At 42.3% G+C, this 22,045-nt stretch overlaps 1 protein-coding gene across 1 annotated transcript in view; it reads right to left on the bottom strand.

Moving 5' to 3' along the window:
• Positions 1-2,803: 2,803 nt before the first annotated feature.
• Positions 2,804-22,045, bottom strand: part of dnah6 (dynein, axonemal, heavy chain 6) — a 67,675-nt gene continuing 48,433 nt past the window's right edge. The window contains 17 exon segments of the mRNA XM_036516407.1: positions 2,804-3,093; positions 3,808-4,030; positions 4,637-4,788; positions 4,959-5,031; positions 7,012-7,197; positions 8,621-8,748; positions 9,016-9,145; positions 10,873-10,994; positions 13,290-13,409; positions 14,470-14,608; positions 14,781-14,927; positions 16,063-16,151; positions 16,898-17,058; positions 17,431-17,621; positions 19,920-20,092; positions 20,478-20,613; positions 21,556-21,789. Coding sequence (XP_036372300.1) covers positions 2,990-3,093; positions 3,808-4,030; positions 4,637-4,788; positions 4,959-5,031; positions 7,012-7,197; positions 8,621-8,748; positions 9,016-9,145; positions 10,873-10,994; positions 13,290-13,409; positions 14,470-14,608; positions 14,781-14,927; positions 16,063-16,151; positions 16,898-17,058; positions 17,431-17,621; positions 19,920-20,092; positions 20,478-20,613; positions 21,556-21,789 — 2,508 coding nt within the window. The 3' untranslated portion in view covers positions 2,804-2,989.

The raw sequence follows: 22,045 nt of genomic DNA, 5'->3' as shown, positions 1-22,045 counted from the left end.
ATTTTGAATAGAAATGAAGACACTAAGGGTTTACAGCACGGACAGGAAATGTAGCCCCATGTTCAATATTCAAGTCGGACCCTTGCTGTTGGAACTGTTTTACCCATTTGCTGAACTGCTTTTCTTTAGTCTCTTTATCACTTTCTAAATCCTTTTTTACATTTCTCATTCCTCCCAACCCCAGCATCCCACAGAAGTCTTACTCAGCTGCTTCATCAAAAACATGTACATCTGACTCCATCATGGGAGAAAACTGTCACAATAATAAGAGTCCTATAGAGGGTTAACAACATATATAGCCATTCCATTTCTTAATCACTTTCATCTGGCATGCAGTCTCTGCTCTTAGTTCCTCATTGGTCATCTCATGGCCACCACTTGCTCTTTATTGAATTTACCGAGCCTTCTGCATGCAATTCCAATTGTTAAGATTTACATTTACATTTATTTATTTAGCAGACGCTTTTATCCAAAGCGACTTACAAAAGTGCATATAGTAAGTATAGCGACAGTACGGGGACAGGATGTGTACAGTTCCACAATGAGACAGTTCTCAGCTGAGAGCAAGGTCTGTTTGAGGACACAGTACTATCAGATTTGTACAACTACAGCGTATAGGGCAACTAATACGATACACCTTCAAACAGCAAACTTCAACAAGTTCAAACGGTGCAATGAGTGTCAGATTAAAGGTGGCAACAAGAAACAATTTAGAAAGCACAGCAATTTACGACAGCACTGATTGGGGGGGGGGGGGGGGGGGGGGGGGGATCATCTGCCTGTCCACACTTATCCTGTCCCTGGTGGGCCCTGTGCATGCTACTTTTTGCTCCAGTCTCTGCTCTTTTATCAGTTACTGTAAGTTATACATTTATACTTCTCAGTTTGACAAATGGTAATTCCTAGCAGAAAACTGCTTTTGCGCCCTGCATTCTAAGAATATTTTATTGCGGTGCATTATGGGAAATGGATAGCTGTAACCATACACAGCTATCTAACCAATTGGCCAGTTGGTTGAAATGTAAACTTGAATCCATATGGACCCTCTAGGGACCTGAGTTTGAGACGGCTCTTTTAGGACACTCCTTTCCTTGTCCTTTCTTTTCGCTCCATCTTTCGGCTCCCCTGTGAGCAGCTCTGGCCCGCTCCTGAGCCGAGCGCCATCTCCCTACACTGTGCCGCTAATGAGTACAAGGGACGTGTGACGCCCCCTCTCTCCGTCTCCACCCACGACATCAGCAGCGTTGATGTGTGTCTGTGTGTGTACGCGTGAGTGTGCATCATTTTATAGTCTGATGACTATGTTCTTCCAGATGGATTCATTGCTGTCATTACATTGTTTATTTTCTGTGTCGGAAGCCACCTCCTTGGCCCCTGTGCCTCCACCCCTGAAGGGAGACGTGATTCCTATGAACATATGGTAATAACAGTGCCCGCGACAGCACAGCGGGGGTGTGCAACTGGCCGTATGCTCTGCCTCTGTCCTTTATTTAGACAGATTATTAATAGCAGTGGGTATTAATAATAGGCAGAACTCAATTATCAGCTTATCCTGTATTTCTCAATCATATCTTTCCACACCCTCCTCTCTGCTCTGTTTGCAAAGAGGTTCTCTCTCTGGTAATCATATATGGATTTTACACACTGCTTGGCCTAACCACTGGGGAAGGACTGTAAAATGCTGAAATGAAGGAATTAATAACCAAATGGGCAAAATGTAGTTGCATCAAATCAGAATTGATTGTTCACTAAAGCCTGCAAGGACTATGAGATCACAAAAGCTACTGACATACCTACAATATCCTTATAAATGTGCTGTAGAGAGCTTGCCGTTGGGTAATGAGAATTTTATGACATGCTTCATTTCGGTGGTTATTGGGGTCAATCTGAGACATTCAAGTATGTACACCAACCTTTTAAAAGAAATATATTTTGCTTTCAGTTTATTTCTTGAATCTTACAGAATATTTTTCTCAAAAAAGGAGAGGTACTAGACTGCCTTCTCTTCATGAAAGTCAATCCATGTTAAGAGGACACGGCCCAGCTAAACTCGCCTGACAGGCGTGAGCCAAGAAGCCTGGTTTTAAAAATGGATTTACATCCTCTGTGTCATACTTCTGTGCCTTTGTGCTCACATCAGCGCAGAGGCTACCCAGGGCGCAGACAGCGAAGTCTGGAAGCATACTAGGTTTCGCTCACCCCAAAACTTTCTGCAGGCACACGGCTTTTCATCTGAGCTGATTGATTGACTAATTGTATTTACATTTAGGAAGTAGAGCGGAAGGTCTGTGCAAATACTGACATGAGTCAGACTTGAATATTTCATATATCAGGACATCCTTTTTACATTATTATTCCTCTAATCTCTGATCCTAGAGGACAGTCTCCCACATGTAAAGAGTCACATATGTATGTTTTATTTATGAAAATCACTGTGATTCTATATACTAACACTAAACAGGGATTACACAGCATAATATCATGGATGTAAGGCTGTGACTAAGCCAATTTACCAGATCCAATTACTACTCTCACTCAGCTGTGCCATAGAAATTTTGAACACGTGGAATATGAAGTAACATACTGCTAAAAACTGTTTCCATTTTGAGTGGATATGTAAAAGATTAGAAATGAGAGAGCAATGACACTATTGTGGTAAGCATGGTTCGGTTAGACCCAACACATCAAACTGCAATTAGGTTGTGTTGGTAGTTCTGTTTTAGGAGCATATAGTCAAGAACAAAGACAAAATACATGAGCGGCTACTACAGTATAACACACTCTGTGCTTGTGTGGGGTTTATATACAATCAAAAGCACAAGAAAATTATGAGATAAATTTATTCAGGTTTAATTCAGGCACATTCAATTCCGGGAGATATGGTTAAATAATAGAATAAAAGTGCAATAATCTCAGACCAGTAGCAGGAGTGATGGCCGCGCCTTTGGTCACAGCCTGTGTGGTGAGAGCACTGTTCTGGGACCTGTAGTCACTCGCTGAGTTGACACAGCAAGGCTGAGGCTTTGGAGATCCAGTAGTCACTGGGTCGGTTGGAGGGGAGCATCACCGTCACAACAAAGTTGGTCGAGTGCCCTACAGCAAAGCAACAGAGAGCGTGCATACACACATTAAATCAGAAAGTGCGGCTTAGTGAACACTAAGGCCTTTTTCAATCCAAACTGGATGGGGTTTTCCACTCCCAGTTAATATGCGTGGCAGATTTCAATCTTACATATAGATCTCTCAATCTATAAGTTGTCATTTCTTGAATAGCAGTTTAAGTTCATCTCGTAATACAGACAAATGAAAAAAAGGAAAGCTGTCAGTGTCATCACCATGGACAAAATGGGTAGCAGTTAGATTGGAAAACTATCCAAATCACAAAAAAACAAGCATGCAATCACTTTGGAAGAAAATAATGATGAAATAATGAAAAAAGTGGATCTATTCTGAACCTCTTCGGAAAATGACCAAAGCTACTCTATGTTCAACAGTGCTTTTCTTTAAAAAGCAATAACTAGGTGAGACTGCTACTAAAGGCACCAGTCAGCTAATAATGTCCAGTAATAAATAAACATGTCATTTGCGATTAAATGCCTTCTATACCGCTACACAGAATATGACGTTATGTGATGACTCCTACAATCAGATTGTGACTAAATCATTGACATGATTTAGTATAATCTCTGCTCTTAGCCTAACCCTCGTGCATGAACTTTTGTTAAGTCACTCTGGATGAGAGCGTCTGCCAATTGTCTGAGTGTAAATCTAAGTGAAAGAGACAGATTAGCGCAGGAGGCAACGCACCAGTGGTGGACAGGGTCCCTGCCCTCTCAGAGGTCTTGTACAGCGGGGCATGGTAGAGGGACTCGTCAGGAACGTAGTTCTGCTGAGGCTCGAAGTGGACCACCGGCAACATGGGGTTCATCACCCTCGGCAACGCGTCCTCAATCACCATGTTCTCGTCGTCCCAGCGACTGGCATCCATGTACATACCATGGACCAGCACTCCGTCCTCAGGAGTGGGCAACTGGGGAGGCAGTGAAGGGGCACGCTAATGATTAAGCACATTCAGCACCACCCATCCTGCCACTTTACTCATTTTACCACTGCAGTACAAGTCAAAGCATGAAGGTTTGTGTAGAAACCATATTTTAATCTACTAGTGCTCTCAGTCGTGTCTAATTTTAATCATTGACTCAGATCAATTAAAGCTGAGTGGTACAAGTTTTCCACAGTCAGAGCTGTAAGAAACTGTAGGAGGTTATTCACAACGACCATAGAGAACCAAAGTGTTGCACTATGTTCTGCTATTTTCTATGTAATCCCCCAGATACCGTGCATACTTACCATCCTTCATAGTCATTTACCTTTTCCTTGTCATTTTCCCCTCTACTAAAGGAAAACTGCCAACTTGATATTGGGACAGACAGAATCAAAACCTTCCTTTGATGATGAGTAAAAAACACTTGAGAACAGCACGTCTCCTCGTAGAAGGAACACTGTCGGGAAAATGAGTTACTCGCAGTAGGAACCTTGAGATTCGGTAATAAGCGTTAAGCTTTATTCCTCCTGTGGACGCATTAGTCAGAGTGCACACGGCGGGATCCTTGCAGGGAAAGTCTGGAACGTGTACCTCTGCGTCCATCTCCAGCTCGCTGCCAGACGGCAGGGTCTTCAGCGCCTCGCTGACTGCGCCCTGGTCACGGTATGCAGGGACCATGTTGAAGCGGAAGTTGAGCTCATCGATGGGGAGATTGTACGACCTGGCATGGTTCTGCAAAGTGCCTGCAAGTTTACAAAAATATATATATATATATTCATAACATGTAGACGCTACAAGGATATTTTTAAATAATGCATTAGTTACAGATTAAGGAATTTGTAATATTGGTCATGTTACAGGGTAGTTGCCCATGAGGATTACAGATTAGCTGCCATGGAAACAAATGACATACCGGTGAGAAAGCCTTGAGGGAAGAAAAAGCCAGAAATCCAAAAGGACTTGGGCTGGCCCTGCATGATCCAGTTCTGCAAAGAAAGAACAAATATACCCTGTATGAAAACAAGAAATGTTACTGAGGATTCCCACTATGGTTTTAGACATCTTTTCCTTTAGATCTCTGTGTGTGCAGTAATTCTGATTTAGAGAAAGGCCTTACAATTATTTGCCACATGTTCAGGTCAAGAACATAAATTTACAATCATAAGTGAGGACACCACACATCCATTAACAGCGCCTTTCCTCCACAAACAACTGAAAAAGATTCTAATACACAGAATTTGAACATTCTGTTGCAAAAAGAGCCTAAATAGATACATCATTAACACTCAATGGCCCAGACAAAGATTTAGAATTGTCTTGCTTCCTTTAACCTTTATTTAACCTTTGATTCCTTTATACCATTAATTGTCTCCTTTTAGTGCTGTCAAGACCTGGTGTAATCTCAATGCTAACATCTTTCTCTGTTTTGAGCTATGCACATATTCATTTGAATTTATTTTCTTTCTTTTATTGCAAAGTATTTATGTATGTACTAAGACAAACATAAGAGCATGCAGGGAACAAGTATTTTGCTTCGGTTCTCACATAGAGAACTATACAGACATCCATGATACTCTCCATACTTAATAGCATTTTGTTGCAAACATATCGGCTGCCTTATTCTTCATTAAATTAAAATAAATAAATAAATAAATAAACAGAACCATCACAATATAATGGCAATTATTATGCCCGGTTGTCACTTTCTAGATAATTATCCAAGCCTACATGCAAAAGCTCCCAGCCTGAATGCTGGCTCTGCTGAACATGCGCATGGCGTGCCATATTTCATCAGATTAAAAACGGTTTACACTTTCTGTCACGGTTTCGTAACGGCGTGCGGAATATTGCTCGTCAGACCAGTCACACGGAACTCAGGACTCGGTTAACAGTGAGACTGAAAACAGCAGGGGCCGGCACCGTGAACGCCATGGACACATGATCAGAAGGCTGAGCCACAGCGCCCCTTTGGTCATATTCTGGTCCCTGTAAACAGATATGACAATATTGCAAAGGCTGTAGAAATGAGGGCAGACCGAGTCACTGGCTCCCTCTGGCATTTCCTGAGAGAAAGCGGTAAAGAGCTCCACGCCTTTACTCTCCTCAGTGCTCTGGCCTAATGATCTCTCACACATATATGTGCCAATCAGTGAAGGGAGAGTGCTGAACATGGAGTTTACACATGCTGTTACATAAGAACAGCATTCGTGTACACACAGTGCCCGCACATGACATAGTTTTGTCAGCTTGTCCAATCTCCATGTGAGCCTAGTCTAATGGCAAATGCAAATGAGAAGAAAGGTGAGTTGGGATAGTTTTAGCAGTGGGGCAGCCAGTTACTTTAAAATGGACTCCCCCCGGTAAAAGACAAGGACGCCCCAAGACCACTTGGCGGAAGAGCATTGAGCAGGAACTGAAAGAAAAGAATCTGTAGTGGGGAGAGGCACAAATCTTCGAAAGACAGGCAGAGCTGGAAGAGAATTGTGGATGCCTTGTGCTCCACAAGGAGCAAAGAGAACAAATGAATGAATGAATGGGTCAGCGGGATAGTGATTCTTCAAAACAAACAAAGCTACACATCGATTTCTCCATCCCTGGCACTGAAGCGTGGCAGTTGCTTCTGTAAGTATAAAAGCCTTTGTGAACTGAGGGCCCCAGCTAACTCCCACGCCCCGCAGTGCTGTGGGGAACTGTGCTATAGTGGGTGCACTTTAATTAAGCACCATATTCACTGAAACATGAGCAGGTGGAAGACCCTATCTCCCGCGCTGCTTTGAAGGAGAAGCATTAAATCAGGACTGCACTAGGCACTGATTCACAAGCGTCTTATGCCGCTCTGCAGGGTAAATGAGAGCTAGCCTCCACAAACAACTAAAAAACAGCGCAGGGAAAAGAAAAGAAACCTTGGCAAGGCGAAATAAAGTGTGAATGCGAGAAAGGAGATTTGGGGATGGGGATTGTCTCACTTGGATGAAGCTGGTCCTGAGGGCCAGGTCTTTGACCCAGCTGCCCAGGGGCTTCAGCGAGGGGTACGCCGCGTTGGCCCAGTGGCTGGGCACCTGGTTGTTGAGGAAGCTGTTGTAGATGCGCTCCATCTCTTCGGACATCACCACCAGCCCTGCAATAGCCTTCTGCAACGTGGACAGAGAGGTCTGCAAAAGACACAAGGAGCCTTTCAGTCTCACAGCATCATATTACCCATGGAAAAACAAATATTAAAGATCAAACTGAATGACAAACAACATTTCTGTAAAATTATACCATGCTGCATAAAAAATCATAGTTTGCTATTACTCAGTAATACTTCAACAAGCTGTAGAATACTTAGTGCTATAACACAATGCAGTTCCCCTGTTGAGTGTTCGACTCTGGACCATAGTTACAATTGTACATTCAGCTCCGCACTGTGGTAAAAGTTAGCCACAGCTTCATTCTAAATTATAATTATGTCTGATGGGAAATGGCCAATGAGTCAGTTTGAAGGGGAACCCACATTAAGCCCACACAAAACACTTATATTAATTAATAATTATATATCAATGATCTGATGTTAACTTTATGAGGTGCAGAATTACAATGTAAAACAAATTTATCGCAAATCTTGCTGTGATTTCCTAATGCTCAATGCATGAGCTGTTTTATCTGCCCAATGGACAAATTCATTTCCACAGCCCTAATAAAAATGTACCCATCTTATTTTGTGAATCTATTTCTTAGCAAAGAACAGTGAGAGGGTACAGATTGTTCACACTGGCACATTATAAGCACATTATGACGGCCAGCGGATGATGAACACGCCCCATTATGGGTTCACTGTCTGCTGACTCCACTGATGCCGGTAAGTTTTGCTCCCACAATCTATTCCCACCGTGCAGCTCCCAGCCGAACAGAGATGGAGGGAGTTAATCTGCCGGCACTCTGGGGCACGCTTCTGCTGCTCTGAGCTTCACTGTTAGCCTAAGGGAAGATGCAAGGAGCCACATGGTGCCAACTACCACCGCGGCAGGAAGGATATGGACATCCATCGCCCTCCCAGGGAGGCCATTATTCAGGGGATTCACTCATATGAGGAGTTACCAAGGACTGAGCACATTGCACATTGGCGCAATGATATCCCTTTGATAAAAATGATATCCTTTATGGATAGCATCAACACACCTGCCAATACCTATATAAAGTGAAAACTTTCTTTGGACTTGCAGCATGGCGGGGCGTCTTTACACTGGAAAGGAAAATTATTTGCAGGCTGCCTGAGAGAGGTCAGGGAGTTCTCACGGCCCAGCCAGCAGAGGGATCCCATTCTTACTGCCTCGGATCAATCAGAGATTTATCATATCTCATCGATTTTCTCACTCATGGTGATTTCTTTTTTCCTCTACAGCAGAGCATTTCTACTCTCTTAATTTATATCAGCTGATATTCATGTGAAATGTGAAATGTGCTCTGTGATAGTACCTTTGTATAGGGTGCTACACCAAATAAAATTTGATTGATCATTTCACTGCATGGCTTAGGGGAGGAGAGCCTCTATTGTGATTGGCTCGTGAGATCACAGCTCCCTCAGGACTTGCTCACCCTCAGCACTCTGAGCAGGTTGTTGAAGCGGTCCACTTCCTGCCCCAGCACCGTGGTGAGAGAGTTCACGCGGCCGTTTGCGTCTTTCGTGAACAGACTCGCCGCTGCTCCATCCATGTCCAGCTTCTCTACAGGATGAAGAAAAAGCAAAACATTTTTTCATCGGTTTTCTTTCATCTTAGGCCTGGATTAGGCTCACGCTCAGAAGAAAAAAAAATACTAGAAATATCTGATAAAATGTTCTTATCAAATGAAATTAATTAAAGAGTATAACACATAAATGAAGGCAAACTAATACTATGCAAATACTCTACTCAAAGGGTAGCAAAAGCAGAGATGTAGACAGTATCTGAAAACAGACGCTGCCTGCGATTGGTCCCCTCTGTTCCTCTCACCGGGGAGCTTTCCCAGTATGGAGTCGGCGAGCTCGTGCACGATCTCGTCATTGCTCTTCCCGCCTCCTTGCGCAGATGACCGAGGCTGCACCTCCAGGATGGTGCTGATGACAGTCATGGTCTCCTGCCGCTGGGGTTCGCACACAGTACAGTGGACACACCTTAAGCACTATCGTTTGCACTAGCTGTTCTGGACAGATTGATATTGTAATACAGCAGCTATATTGAAATGCATTGTGAAATACATAGAATGTATGAAAGGTCCTTGATAACACCCATGTAACACCTTCATAATTGTGACATAACCACTCATAACTCACTAATTTCCCCTGAAAGAGGCCAGGTATTCCATGTTTATGCAACGATAATGAAGTTGTAATTATGAAGCCTTTATGTAGCTCTTATGAAGTTTACTTAAAAGAAAGCATTACCAAATAGAGAGTAAATATTGTTTTCATATCACTATGGTGTCTGATCTTGTACAGCATACCATGATTTCACAGCCTCTGTTTTATAGATGTTTTTAATGTTTGTGTATAAGTTCATAATGTCCCATATTTAAGCCATTACAGCTATTTAAATATACTGAAATGTCAACAAAACAACTACTTAGTAAATAACTAGCAAAATTAGTGGGTATAATGTTGTTATCATAAGTGAACAAAAAAAAAAAAAAAACTTTTCTCTGACCACAACTTTTTTCATGTCAACAGGCCCGACTATGTTGTTATCCTTTACTGAATGATTTTCATAAGGTATTCCTGGTAGAGACATTACCATTCTAGTCCTGACATTTTAATTGCCCTTTCCAAGTTTAATATGAGTTTGCCAGGATTTTTCATGAAACCGGATGTGTTCTTGCTAAAACTGTACCTCAGCCTAACACCTTGGAGGGTGTAGTGTGTTACATCCTCTGGGCAATAACTGCTCTTTCAGGTGCTTTACAGGTTGCAAGAGCATATATCAAGCAGCATATTTTACCCCACTCCCTTTCAGTGTTGGGTTTAACGAGAAGTGAGGGACTGTCAGTAGCCAATGAAAAATAAACACTGAATATTATCATGTGGCCACAAAAAATAATAATAATAAAAAAAAACCTGCATCTGTATGCTGGTAGTGCCTGCTGCTGAACTGCAGCTAAAGGCAGGGAGGGTACAGAGTAATAAGAGAGATAAAAGGAAGAAAGACATAAAATCCAAGCCAAAAATACCCAAGGAAGATGAGGAATTCATTAAGCATGGCAAGAGCTTTAGGGTTTATTTAATCCGGCCGCAAACAACTACCACTGCAAACAAAGACGGTAAGACAGCACAGAAGTAGCTGGCTACTGCTTGATGGAAGCAGCTGGTTATGTTTTGGGTGCCAAAGTCACAATAGCTGTTTTATAACCTTATAGTGCAGCACCAGTGACCAGTGGGTGATGCTGCACGGCTCCAAAATAGTTGCCAGGTTCTGAGGTCGTAACACACAGTACCAGCCCCCCAATCACAAAACTTGTGATGTGTCAGCCCCATCTCTCGTAATATATTTCATTACATTATTACCATTTAGTCCTTTTCCAGGGCAACTTACATCGGTTACAGTTTTTATGTTAACCATTTATATAGTTGAATATTTGCTGAGGCAGTTCTGGGTTAAGTACCTTGGCCAATGGTACAACAGCAATGCCCCAGAGGGTAATCAAACCAGCAACCTTTCAGGTTGAGAGCCCTGCTCCTTACCATTACGCTACTCTTCTCCCCATGTCAGGATTCCTCTCATAGCAAGGCTTAATAAAGAAAATATATTTATGTGTATAATATCAATGCTGTTGAAAGACTTTCCTTTTTAACCAGTGAAAACGTATGGAAAACAAACCTGGAAAGCCAGATTGGCATTTTCATGCATTCCAAAGATCTCTGGGTCATCAATCAAAGGCAGGTTCTCAATGTATTCTTTGTAATCTTGCAAACGGTCTGCCTCGGGAGCGAAATATATCCCTGTGATATAAGAGGGCAAGGCACTCATTACTTTATTGTACATCATTTAGTAGGCAGATTCTGAATGTTAATATAAAGTTGATTCATTACAGCCTCAAATTACCATAACAGCAGACAATTTTCACAGCCAATACATTGTTGACATCCTGACTTCAAGCAAATTAGGCTCTCCATTAGCAACTTTAAAACCTGTAGTCATTAGAGGCATGCAAGGGGTCTACGCTGTGATCTACAGAGCAGTAGCAATAGCTCTACACCCACTTTGATTCAAACTGTCTGTGCTGTGATGCAGAGTGCACTGTCTTCACTTGACTCTAAACAGCTGCCCCACTCGTGTGGAGTCTGGATTGCAGGTTCAAATCCTTTGTGACACAGCTATTTTTGTCTCTTTACAAGGGTACTGCATATTAATAATGCAAGAATATTATGTTCTTGAATGCTACAAGAATGTTACGTTCTAATACGGTTGCTGGAAATATTATGTTTATCTATTTATTAAATTATTTTACTTGAGCAACAATCACAATACAGAAGCCAATTAATGAAAATGTTCAACTATCTCTTCGCAAAATAATGATTTGCTTTTTCATCTCCGTCTCTGAAGGAGGGGATGACTCATACCCAGCGCAGATGTTCAGCGCTACAAAGCCAATTAAACACATCTATTCATCCGATGCTCCGTTGCTCAGTCCACAGGATGTAAACCCCCAGAGTCCTCGCATCCTCACAAATCAGCCATCAACAATCGACGAGTAATGATATGGTCAATGGTTTGACGTTTTTCTTGGATTCGGGGAGATGTCTTCATATTAATAAAAAAACACTGAGTGACATTCTGAACATTCCTCTGGGCGGAAAAAGGGCAGCAGAAAACATGTCAAAATGACATCTCCCCTCCACCTTCTCTTGATTAGGTCTTTATACACAACCCCTCGATTGTCTTGGCGAATGCATTCCTTTAATTTAAAACAAACCTTAAACGGAATCTTCTGGATTTACTAAGGATCAGAAAGTAAGAGCAATAAAGAAGAACTAAGGCCACCAGAAGTTTCATATTCTTCCCTAAACAGTTATGAAGAGTAAATTTGGCTATGATTTCAGACACTCAAACTGACACTTTTGCATGGAAAGAATAGCAATAACTCCACAGCGAAAGCATATGGCAAACAATGAAAACCCAAATAAATTACCTCCAGTGAGTGTGGATCTCTGCTCTCTCTGCCCAGAACAGCTCCCTCACTTTCTCTGGGCCTTTGACTACCACATGCATTTTCTGACAGATTTCTCATCTGTGAGTGTGGCCAGCCTTATTAAAGATTTTATTAGTAGGCCAGTCTAATCTGAATCATTAATCACTGAATCGCATGAACTTATTAAGGGCGACTAATCCATCTGAATTCATTAGGTCATTACAGGTCTTGATAAGACATTAAACAGACAGCATTAGGGCTTTCAGGGACCGGGTCTAGATGCCCCTGGCAGCTGTGCTGGTGCAGGAGGAGGGTAGATCAGGGCTTTCGGTCTCCTGTAAGAGCAACATGTTTTTGGCTTTGTCTACAGGTTTGAGTAATGAGCACTTAGTTTCATTTACTAAGGCACTGCTGTTACTGAGCCAATATGTGTGTTACACATGTGAGCAGGCATCGTGTGTATGGGTATGCGAGTGCATAGGAATCAGTGTGTGAGTGACACTCGGCGACTACAAAGACAGCTTTCATTCATTCATATTGTATTAATCCTATTCAAAAAGTTCATTACGTCAACTCTACATCCATTAAACCTATTTTTGCATGATTGTTCAATTTGAATGGCTGGAAAAAAAATACCACAGTAGAACAGTCTTTTTTAGAGAGAGCTGCCACGTCATTTGATGGGCGGAAGAATAGATCATCATTATACACCGTGCTGCCCACAATTTGCAGTCTACACATGCAGTGTATTTTCTCATAATGACATCTATGAATAATTTTTCTTTTATTTTCACAGAAATAAATGTACTTTCTCTTTCACTCAAAGGGAATCATCAGAACACCTAGGTCGTGTAGGTTGTGTAGGGCTGCTGTCTGGAACAGATTATGTTTTTTAAGTATCACTATCAGCTATAAGTTTTGGATGCTGGTTCCAACTGAACCAATCAGCGCCACTGATTCCAACTCCCAAATACATAAGAATTCCATGCTGAGTTCTCTGTTGTCTGTATATAGTCAAACTGACCCACACAGCATGGTTATACCAACTAGACTGAAATCCTTTAACACACCTGAACCCGGTTATGTGCTGCCACGTGTCACTTGCCTGATGTCGAGTAGGCGTAGCCCTCCTCCAGTGTGGGCGGGGAAAAGAAGCCTTTGAGGATTGTGCGGAGGCAACGCTGGTCCCAGGCGTCCGTCACCCGGCCCCCGTATGTGATCTCCCCTGCAGGGCGGATGACGGCAGAGTCACACTCCTGAACCCCCCACTCTCGCCCCCACTCACCCCCCAAGCCCATCACACACTCACTGCTTGCCTCAGCACTATACACTGCATTAACCTCCTTCCAGCAGCACGACTGAGCCTTAATTGAGTATTCTGCCCATGAAACACAGAGAGACTGAAACACTATTGTGCTTACTTTATTCAACAGCCAATCTATTGGGACAGTCTGTTCCCCCAAGCAACTAAATAGAAATTAAATGTTTAATAAAAAATGGCGATTATTTATTTTTAAATATTTTTATCTACAGTCAGGATTAAGTGCTGGGCAGGAATTTGAACAAGTGCATTTGATAAAGTTCAGGAGAATGTAATGGATTTTGGAATGGAACGGCTAATTTTCTTGAGGATCATCCGATAAATATGTATGTGTGCATGTGTGTATATACACACACACATATATATATATATATATATATATATATATATATATATATATATATATATATATATATATATATATATATATATATATATGTGCGCATATATATGCAAGCTGACAGTCAGAATAACTTCCTGTCTTTCTGATCTGGTCCTTTTACACAAGAACCATGGAACTATTCTTCCTTAAAGATTCATTTTTTCCATCTAAATAAAGAAGATGGATATGCAATTTTTTGAAATACTACATACTTTCACCAAGACACAACTGAACATATATATCTAACTTCAACTGTTATTTTTTTCCGTTAAGATGACGCACAATATCCCTTGGCTGTATAAAAACATTTTGTTTTAGTTGGAATCAGTGCGGCAGTCTGGAGGTCAGCAAAGAGGCTGGCTGTTAACGCTAATGCTGACAGCTGACACTGAGCCGGCTCTGTGGCTCTCCCAGCACATTCCATCATAAATTCTTCATCCCGGCTTTTCACGTAAGCAGGTGTTTGCGCAGTATATATGTGCTGTATACGTCTGCTGGCATTACACGTCTGTAGGGGGAAAGGCGATAGTGTCGGCCTACATTAAGGCGATAAATAATTCAGCCCGTGCATGGTGGTCTCACCTGTGATGTAGATAAGCGCGTCCCAGGGAATGTCTCCCGTCTGGCAATACAGGTTGAGGTTCAGCAGGGCGCACTCCCTGTCACTGTCATTAAACTCGTAGCGGATGTTCCATCCCAAAGGTCCAAATTTCTTCCTTTCCTGCAGTTAAGGTGGGCATAAGAAAGGAGAAAGAAGAATTGAGCAATTAATATTACTACACCATCTTACTGCATGATGGTCCATATCATGTTTTTCCAAAACCCATGTTTGAATAACAGGACCCTGGGCATGAGGACCCAGGAGAGGGATAGGATAATTAAAATGGGCGGACCTGGATGATGGCGTGGAAGAAGCAGACTCCGAAGATCATCTTTCTCCACTGCCGCGCCAGGACGTGCTCCTCGAAGAAGCTGTTGGTGATCTCGGTGAAGGCTCTCCGCACATTGGCCCGCAGGCCCTTCGGAGGCTCGTTGGTCACCTGGGAGGAAAAAAAAAAGCACATTCACTCCCGGGCCAAATGGAAACTAACACATTCCCCCACTGTATTTTTAACTTGACACCAATGAGGTGAGGTTTATAAGCTTTGATGGTGGTTACTGAAGCACCCCAAGCGAGGGCGCTGGTGGAAGGTTTTTATCTGTTGAGCGTATAGGAGACACGTATTGCATTATTTATTTGTTGAATCGACACACAAGGCGGACAGCAGAGGATTCCCTGCACAGTTTATGTTTTACTTATTATCGCATTATCTATCCATCTGAATATTTTATTGAATATTTTCCTCAGCCAAGTACTTTCTTGGTCAAGTACCTTCACACCTAAAACCTTCCGGTCTCACCAATTCTCTGCATCCAGGCCCCACAAGTTTTTCAGATCACACTTGTATTTCCTGCCATGCCTGAGGCTAAGTTTATTTCATTGTGTCCACAAGTGCAGACGCTTGACTGAGACTACATTCAGCTGCCTGTTCTGTCCTCAAGTGCAGGTAGGTGACTGACACTAAGTTCATGTTGTCCATTCTGTATGGCTGTGAGAACATTCACATTCACAGCCTGACTCTCACGTCTACAGGATCCATTAAAAACGCATCTTATATATGCATTAAATGTACTTCACGTTATGCATTCAATATGTCAAGATAGAGGGATGGAAGACAATTTTCCCATGCGTCAGCTTAGTGGAACATATTATATGGATTAGGGCAAGCGAGCAAATACATCACCTTAAAACAGCTTTAACAGGTTTGTGACATTTTTCGCCATATATATTTATATATATGTCCTTATAAAATTTATATTTCACTGAATAACAAATGTGACCTCATGGTTTGCTGCACCCCTGCTTTTTATTTACAGGTTTAATGCATCACTTTGAAAAAGACCTGATAAACAAATTATGCAAAAGTTTAATCATAAGACATTCATGTTTCATATGTTGTCATGGAGAGAGAGAAAAAAAAAAACACATCTACAGACATGGGTCAGCAGTTTATGACACATACATTCTTTCATAATTAGTGAAGGATGATTTCTACAAGAAATTTGCAGCCACACACTGCTAAGGGATACCAAGCAGCATAAATGCGCTGAACGCACGAATACCCTGAGCGTTACCTTGACAGAGTTCTGCAGCACTGTCACCGGGAACACTTTGGTTGGCATTGAGCTTAAGAAAAGCCTGAAGTTCTCATGGATGATTGTACCTGAGAGGAAAAAGCACTGTATTAGGGATCAATAAATGAAACGGAGTTGAAGGGATTAAAGCCACTGTTTCCCTACATTTTCCATGTTATTTAATGATAATGTAATGACCCACAATGCTCGCGAGGGCTCATGTGTTTAAAACCTTATCACACATGCCGTTCACGCTTATTCAAGTCCCTATAGTGCAGTGTGTGATCTTAAATGAAGAGGCTAAAGGCATCCTGGGAGTGCCTCCAACAGAGCAGGTGCAGAACAGGTGAGTCAAAAAAAGCAGCTCTAACACACACACACACACACACACACACACACACACACACACACACACACACACACACACGCACACACACACACACACACACACACGCGCGCGCACGCACACACACACGCACACACACACACACACGCGCACACACACACACACACGCGCACACACACGCGCACACACACACGCAGACACACACGCAGACACACACGCAGACACACACGCAGACACACACGCACACACACTCAGCCCAGGGCTGAACTGATTTCACTCTGTCCTTATGCTGATACACACAGCTAAGGTAATTTAGTCTCACACTAAAGCTCAAGCCACGGTGGCTCTGTTCTCCCAACAGACAAGCAGACAACACAAAGCAGACAGCAGTGTCGCCCAGATGCAGCCATGATAAGAGTGTGATTGCACTGGTCCCTGAGGACAGACACACCTCTGTGTGATTAGGGCGGTAGTGTGACAGTGACTGACCGGGCTCGGTGAAGGTCTTGATAAGCTCCTCCATTGCCAGCATCCAGGACACGGCCAGATGGCAGTTCTGCAGGAAGATCCAGTTGCCCGATCGCAGCGCGTCCCGGATCATCTGCTCCGCAATCGGACCCTGTCCCTGTCCCAGGGATATGGACTCCACCCTAAACCGGAGGAAGAGAATGTTCAGTTTCATTCAACACTTCAATTAACCTATTAACATTCAATTAAAGAAAAAATTTTCTCTCAATCAATATTCATCCACATTTCACTAGCATCAGTTCACTAAAAAAAGGAACAAACAACTGCAATATGATGGCTGAGGAACATGACTTGTGACCAAAAGGTTACAGGTTCCAATGCCAGCAGAAAATGCCCTTGTACCCATTTAGCAAGCTATTTATCCCAAATTACTGTTTTTACTGTGGTTTTTACTGTATAAGCACACCTGGACTTGCGCCTTTGCTGTATCAGAATAAGCAAAAATGTAAAAATCAGGTAACCGACAGCAGTATGATCCTTATTCTTCCTCTAACCTGCTCAGGTAGCCTCTCTCCTTGGCGAACCTCTGGAAGGCACCCATGGGGTCGGACCCGGTGCTGAGGATGAAGACCAGCGGGGTTGAGGGGGACATGTCATTGTAGAGGGTGGCCAGGTCCACTGGAGGGTTCTCCACAAACTGCTTCCCCAAACTGACAATGACAAACTGTGTCACCGCGAACACCACCTGCACACAGACACAGAGTCCGTAAAGAGACTGCACTGACAGATTTACCATACACATAACACAGAATTTAACAGCACCTTTGATCAAAGAGTAACTAACTGACACGGACACAACAAACACATTACGTTCTGAAAGCAACACCTGCTCTCAACAAATAATTCCAACAAGATGTGCATCAAATACCATGAACGTATTACTAAAAACAATACCTGCACTCAAAACATAAATGATGCAAAACATTTAGCATACACATAACATACCATCAACAGCACCTGCCTTCCAAGATCATAAACACATGAAAACAAACACCCTCAGAAAATGCCTCTCACATTATATAACAGACGCATTATATACCATGAACTGATATTCACTGAACGTACAGACTGAACCATCTAAAAGATGCTTGTGTAGTGTCAGTGTACACCCCACATGTACATGACAAAGAGCAAACAACAAACATTAAGTGGTATTTGCAGGACACTGATCGGGGAATTCATGGACCGCGTGCAGATCCAACGGTATTAATATGAGTCAAACATTTAGAGGAATGGAACACACCAGAGAAATATACTGCCAAAAACACCAAGAGTGCGCATTCAGAAATGAACAGAGCGCACTAACTGATATGCACACAGACAGCCAAATAAAGTCTTAAAAAACCACAATGCAATTAACTAAAAACAGAACGCATTTTGCCTGCTATCACAGTACTAAAGCAAATAACACCCTCAGCAAGAATGTGTGCAAAGATACATGAATATATGCAGATATTTGCATATACTGTGCATTTATAAGACACTTATATACTTTGCTGCATTCATAAGTGAGCTGACAGAGACCACATGCGACAGAACAGACAATGAGAGAATTGAAATCAAATCATTTACAGTAAAATGATTTTACAATATGTACTCCTTTTGAGTGTCCAGTCAAACAGTGGGTAAGACTTCAGAGACATCTGTGATAGCTTAAGAAATGCTACATAGCACCTTTTATATGTATTCTTAAAATCCATACCCATGCTGTTGTATGAATGTCAGTGAGCACTGGTGCACTACAGGGAAGACTTTTCAATTGTATGAACATTTTATTCAGTTTTACACAAAGCTTGTGTGTGCATATGTTGGGACTGACAACTAATACATCAAACATATTGTGGCTACAGTACAATAAATTCAAGGATTGATTTGTTTTTGACTCCATGTACTTGGCAATGGATTTAGCTGGAAGTATAAAGATGAGTGAAGATGAAAAAACCAGGGCTTATACAGCAGCATTTCAAAGCAAACCAGGATTGTAGCAGCTTTCTTTGCAACAGTTTATCACCCATTGGCAGCTGATTGCTTTTACCTGATTAAATATAATAGCCCTCTGGGGAAGCTGTAGCTTTGCGTCTGTGCACCAAACATGAACTCATTTTAGTTACAGCTAGTGAATCTGTTCTCTGATCTCTTTGCAATAATCAAAACAATTTAATGCATCCCAATATCTTTATTATGTGCAAAATGATATCAAGTGCTCAAAGGTCCTGGGACCAACAGACACTGTTACATAAAAATGAATTCATTGCTGATGGGCAATTCATAATCAGCAAAGCCATTCACTAACTTTGGAACTGAAAGATAAGCTCTCCATCCTCTTTTTTTCTTTGTCACAGGCTATCATTGAGTGGTACGGATATTTACAAATGCCCATGACTGCCACTGTGTCCCCGTGAAGCACTGCTGAGAAAGGGGTATGTATCGACCATTTTAAGTGATATAAAGAAATCATTTGTGGCCCGAAGTATCTCTATTAAGTGGTACAGAGAAGCCTTGCGTAGTTTTATGAACTGGTTTTATGGACAGGGACTACAAGACTGCATCAATTTCATAAAGTTGATGACTTTTGATACAAGCCAATGTTTTCTTTAGGAATTATTCTGATACTTTTGTCACTAATGTATTAATGTGTTACACATATATAAAACATAATCATGCAAATCTATTCAGTTATTTTTTAATGGGTCATCCATCTTTCTAATGGCTGGCACATTCGCTTTGCTATGTTCTACGACAAACTTAATCTAAAAAACATGACTGTATGGCACAGTAAAGTGTCACAAACATCAAACAGTGATGTTGAAATGAGTATATTTAACTGATCTGGTTTTATGATTGTTCTATTTGTCACTACAAATGGCTACTTGTGCCACAAGGGTTCCCCAATTATATAATGGTACACATAAAACAGGTCTGTGCATGGGGATATTCCTTTGCCTGTGCCCTGGTGCAGTGGCCAATACAGGACATCTCTCACCTTCTCCTCCATGAAGCTCTTGATGAGGATGAGTTTCTGAAAGGCACCCAGCCTCAGGTCCCAGTGACCCCTGACGGCACCAGACTGGTCCCCCTTTGTATCCTCTGACAGTGGTGGTAGATCCGTCACGTAGCCCTCCCACGACTCCGGATTTATGCTGACCTTCAGGCGCCCTGAGGTCAGAGACACTGGCCATTCACTACCGGCACCGAAACTAAACTGCCACATAGGTTATGTATTGTAGTGCAAGGATTTTGTACAATTACCTTTAAAACTGCTTATTACACATTCCTTTCTGTGTTCTGGTTTTAGTCACACTACAAATGATTTGAGTAGAGTAGCTGTTACTGAGTTTAAAAGCACAAAGACACACTTTCATTGATGTTTCAAATAACTCTAACACAAGCCATAAAATACATTTTTCAATATGCAATACCAAAACAATACAATAATATATACATACAGTATATACATGTGATGTATTTTATTACTTCTATAAAGAAATGAGATCACAGGCTTTAATGTTTTATGGACGGCCTTTGTGCTATACAAGCGTACCCAAAGTGATGGAGATGTTTGTGCCCACAATGTCGTTTGTGATGCCCTTGAAGCAGGGCAACCTGTCCTCCAGGTCACAGCAGGTCTCCCATGTATCGTCTGCCAGCCAGGGGACATCGGGCTTCGCCTTGTGCTCCTACAAGGCAAGCAGAGAGGGGAGAGAGGCTGAAGTCAGGGGGAGCCACTAAAATCCTGGAAAATAATAACCTCATTTATCTTTTCATCCATGGCAGCTAAATTGCTACTTAAAATAACTCAGTTGTTGCCAAATGTTTTCAGATCCATGCTTATGGTGAGAATGTCCTTTTAACACTGTTTACTAATACATCATGACAACACTGTCAGCATGTACAGTGAAAAGTATCTCAGGTAGACTCAGTGTGTCCGAGGTGTGTCTTCAGATAGGACCCTTCAGATAGAGCAAACCAATGAGTTTTCATTAGGAAAAAAAAAAAACATTCCCAAAGCAACTGGCAAAAGAACTAAAGGTGAAAATTCCACCATTTGTCTTGTCAGAGCTACTGAATAGTCAAATTAAGGGAAACATTAAATTAAATGAAACTCCAAAACTATGCTGTACTGTGCCCATACCATACTGGTTCACTGGACAGTTCAATGGATATTATCCTTATGTGTTTACGTAGTACACACCCTTATTTCCTGGTGATTGATACAGCTTACACTTTTACATATCACTGCTCTGAATCTGAATATTCTACTGAAGCCACCCAGGTTGTGTCTTGCTTAAGGGTACAATGGCAGAAAAGATATATGCAGCAGAGACTGGGTTTTCATTTCTGCCTTACTGCAGGCCATTTAGAGAACAGCAAAGTCTAGCAGTGAGCCACTGAGCACAGCTCATCACACCCTGCCACAGACAGGGGACATTTAGAAAAAGAATCAGTGTATACGGGGCCAAAGGACATGTTAGAGGATCCTGCCCCGGTGCTGAGAGTAACTGAGGGTGAGTAACACGCTGTTCTGGGATCAGGGCCGGCTGCAGCTCTGCTCCGTCGCTGCGTGGGCGGGTGAAGTCCCGGGCCGCGAGGCGGACGGTCGGGGGCGGGGGTAGGCTGACCTTATCGAGGCCGACGGCGCCCCGGAGCAGGTGCTGCCACTCCGCGTCGGACACCTCCGCTCTCTGCCGCATGACCTCCACGCACAGCATGAAGCTGTAGATGGCCTTGTGCTGCTCGAACAGGCCCCGCGACACGTTGGTGTAGGAGGTCAGCAGCGTCTGGTCCAGCAGCGTCTGCAGCCGCACCGTCAGGTCGCTGTTCTTCTCCGACGTCTCGATGGTGGTGTTGAACAGCTGCGGAAGCCAGGTGGAGAAGACGGTCAAACAGTGAAGCGGACAGACAGACAGACAAGTGATATAAGCTAATGACATACAGTATCAGTCAAAAGTTTGGACACACCTTCTCATAGAAGGGTTTTTCATTATTTTTAATATTTTCCAAATTTTAGAATAATAGTAAAGACATCAAAACTATGAAACAACACAAATGGAAATCTGTATATTATATGTTAAATATAAACAGTTACCAAAAAACAAATTAAACAAATAA

This window comes from Megalops cyprinoides, chromosome 22 (genome assembly GCF_013368585.1).
Source record: "Megalops cyprinoides isolate fMegCyp1 chromosome 22, fMegCyp1.pri, whole genome shotgun sequence".
Taxonomy (NCBI): domain Eukaryota; kingdom Metazoa; phylum Chordata; class Actinopteri; order Elopiformes; family Megalopidae; genus Megalops; species Megalops cyprinoides.
Note: the sequence above shows the minus strand (reverse complement) of the source record. Positions and strands in the feature narration are given on the sequence as shown.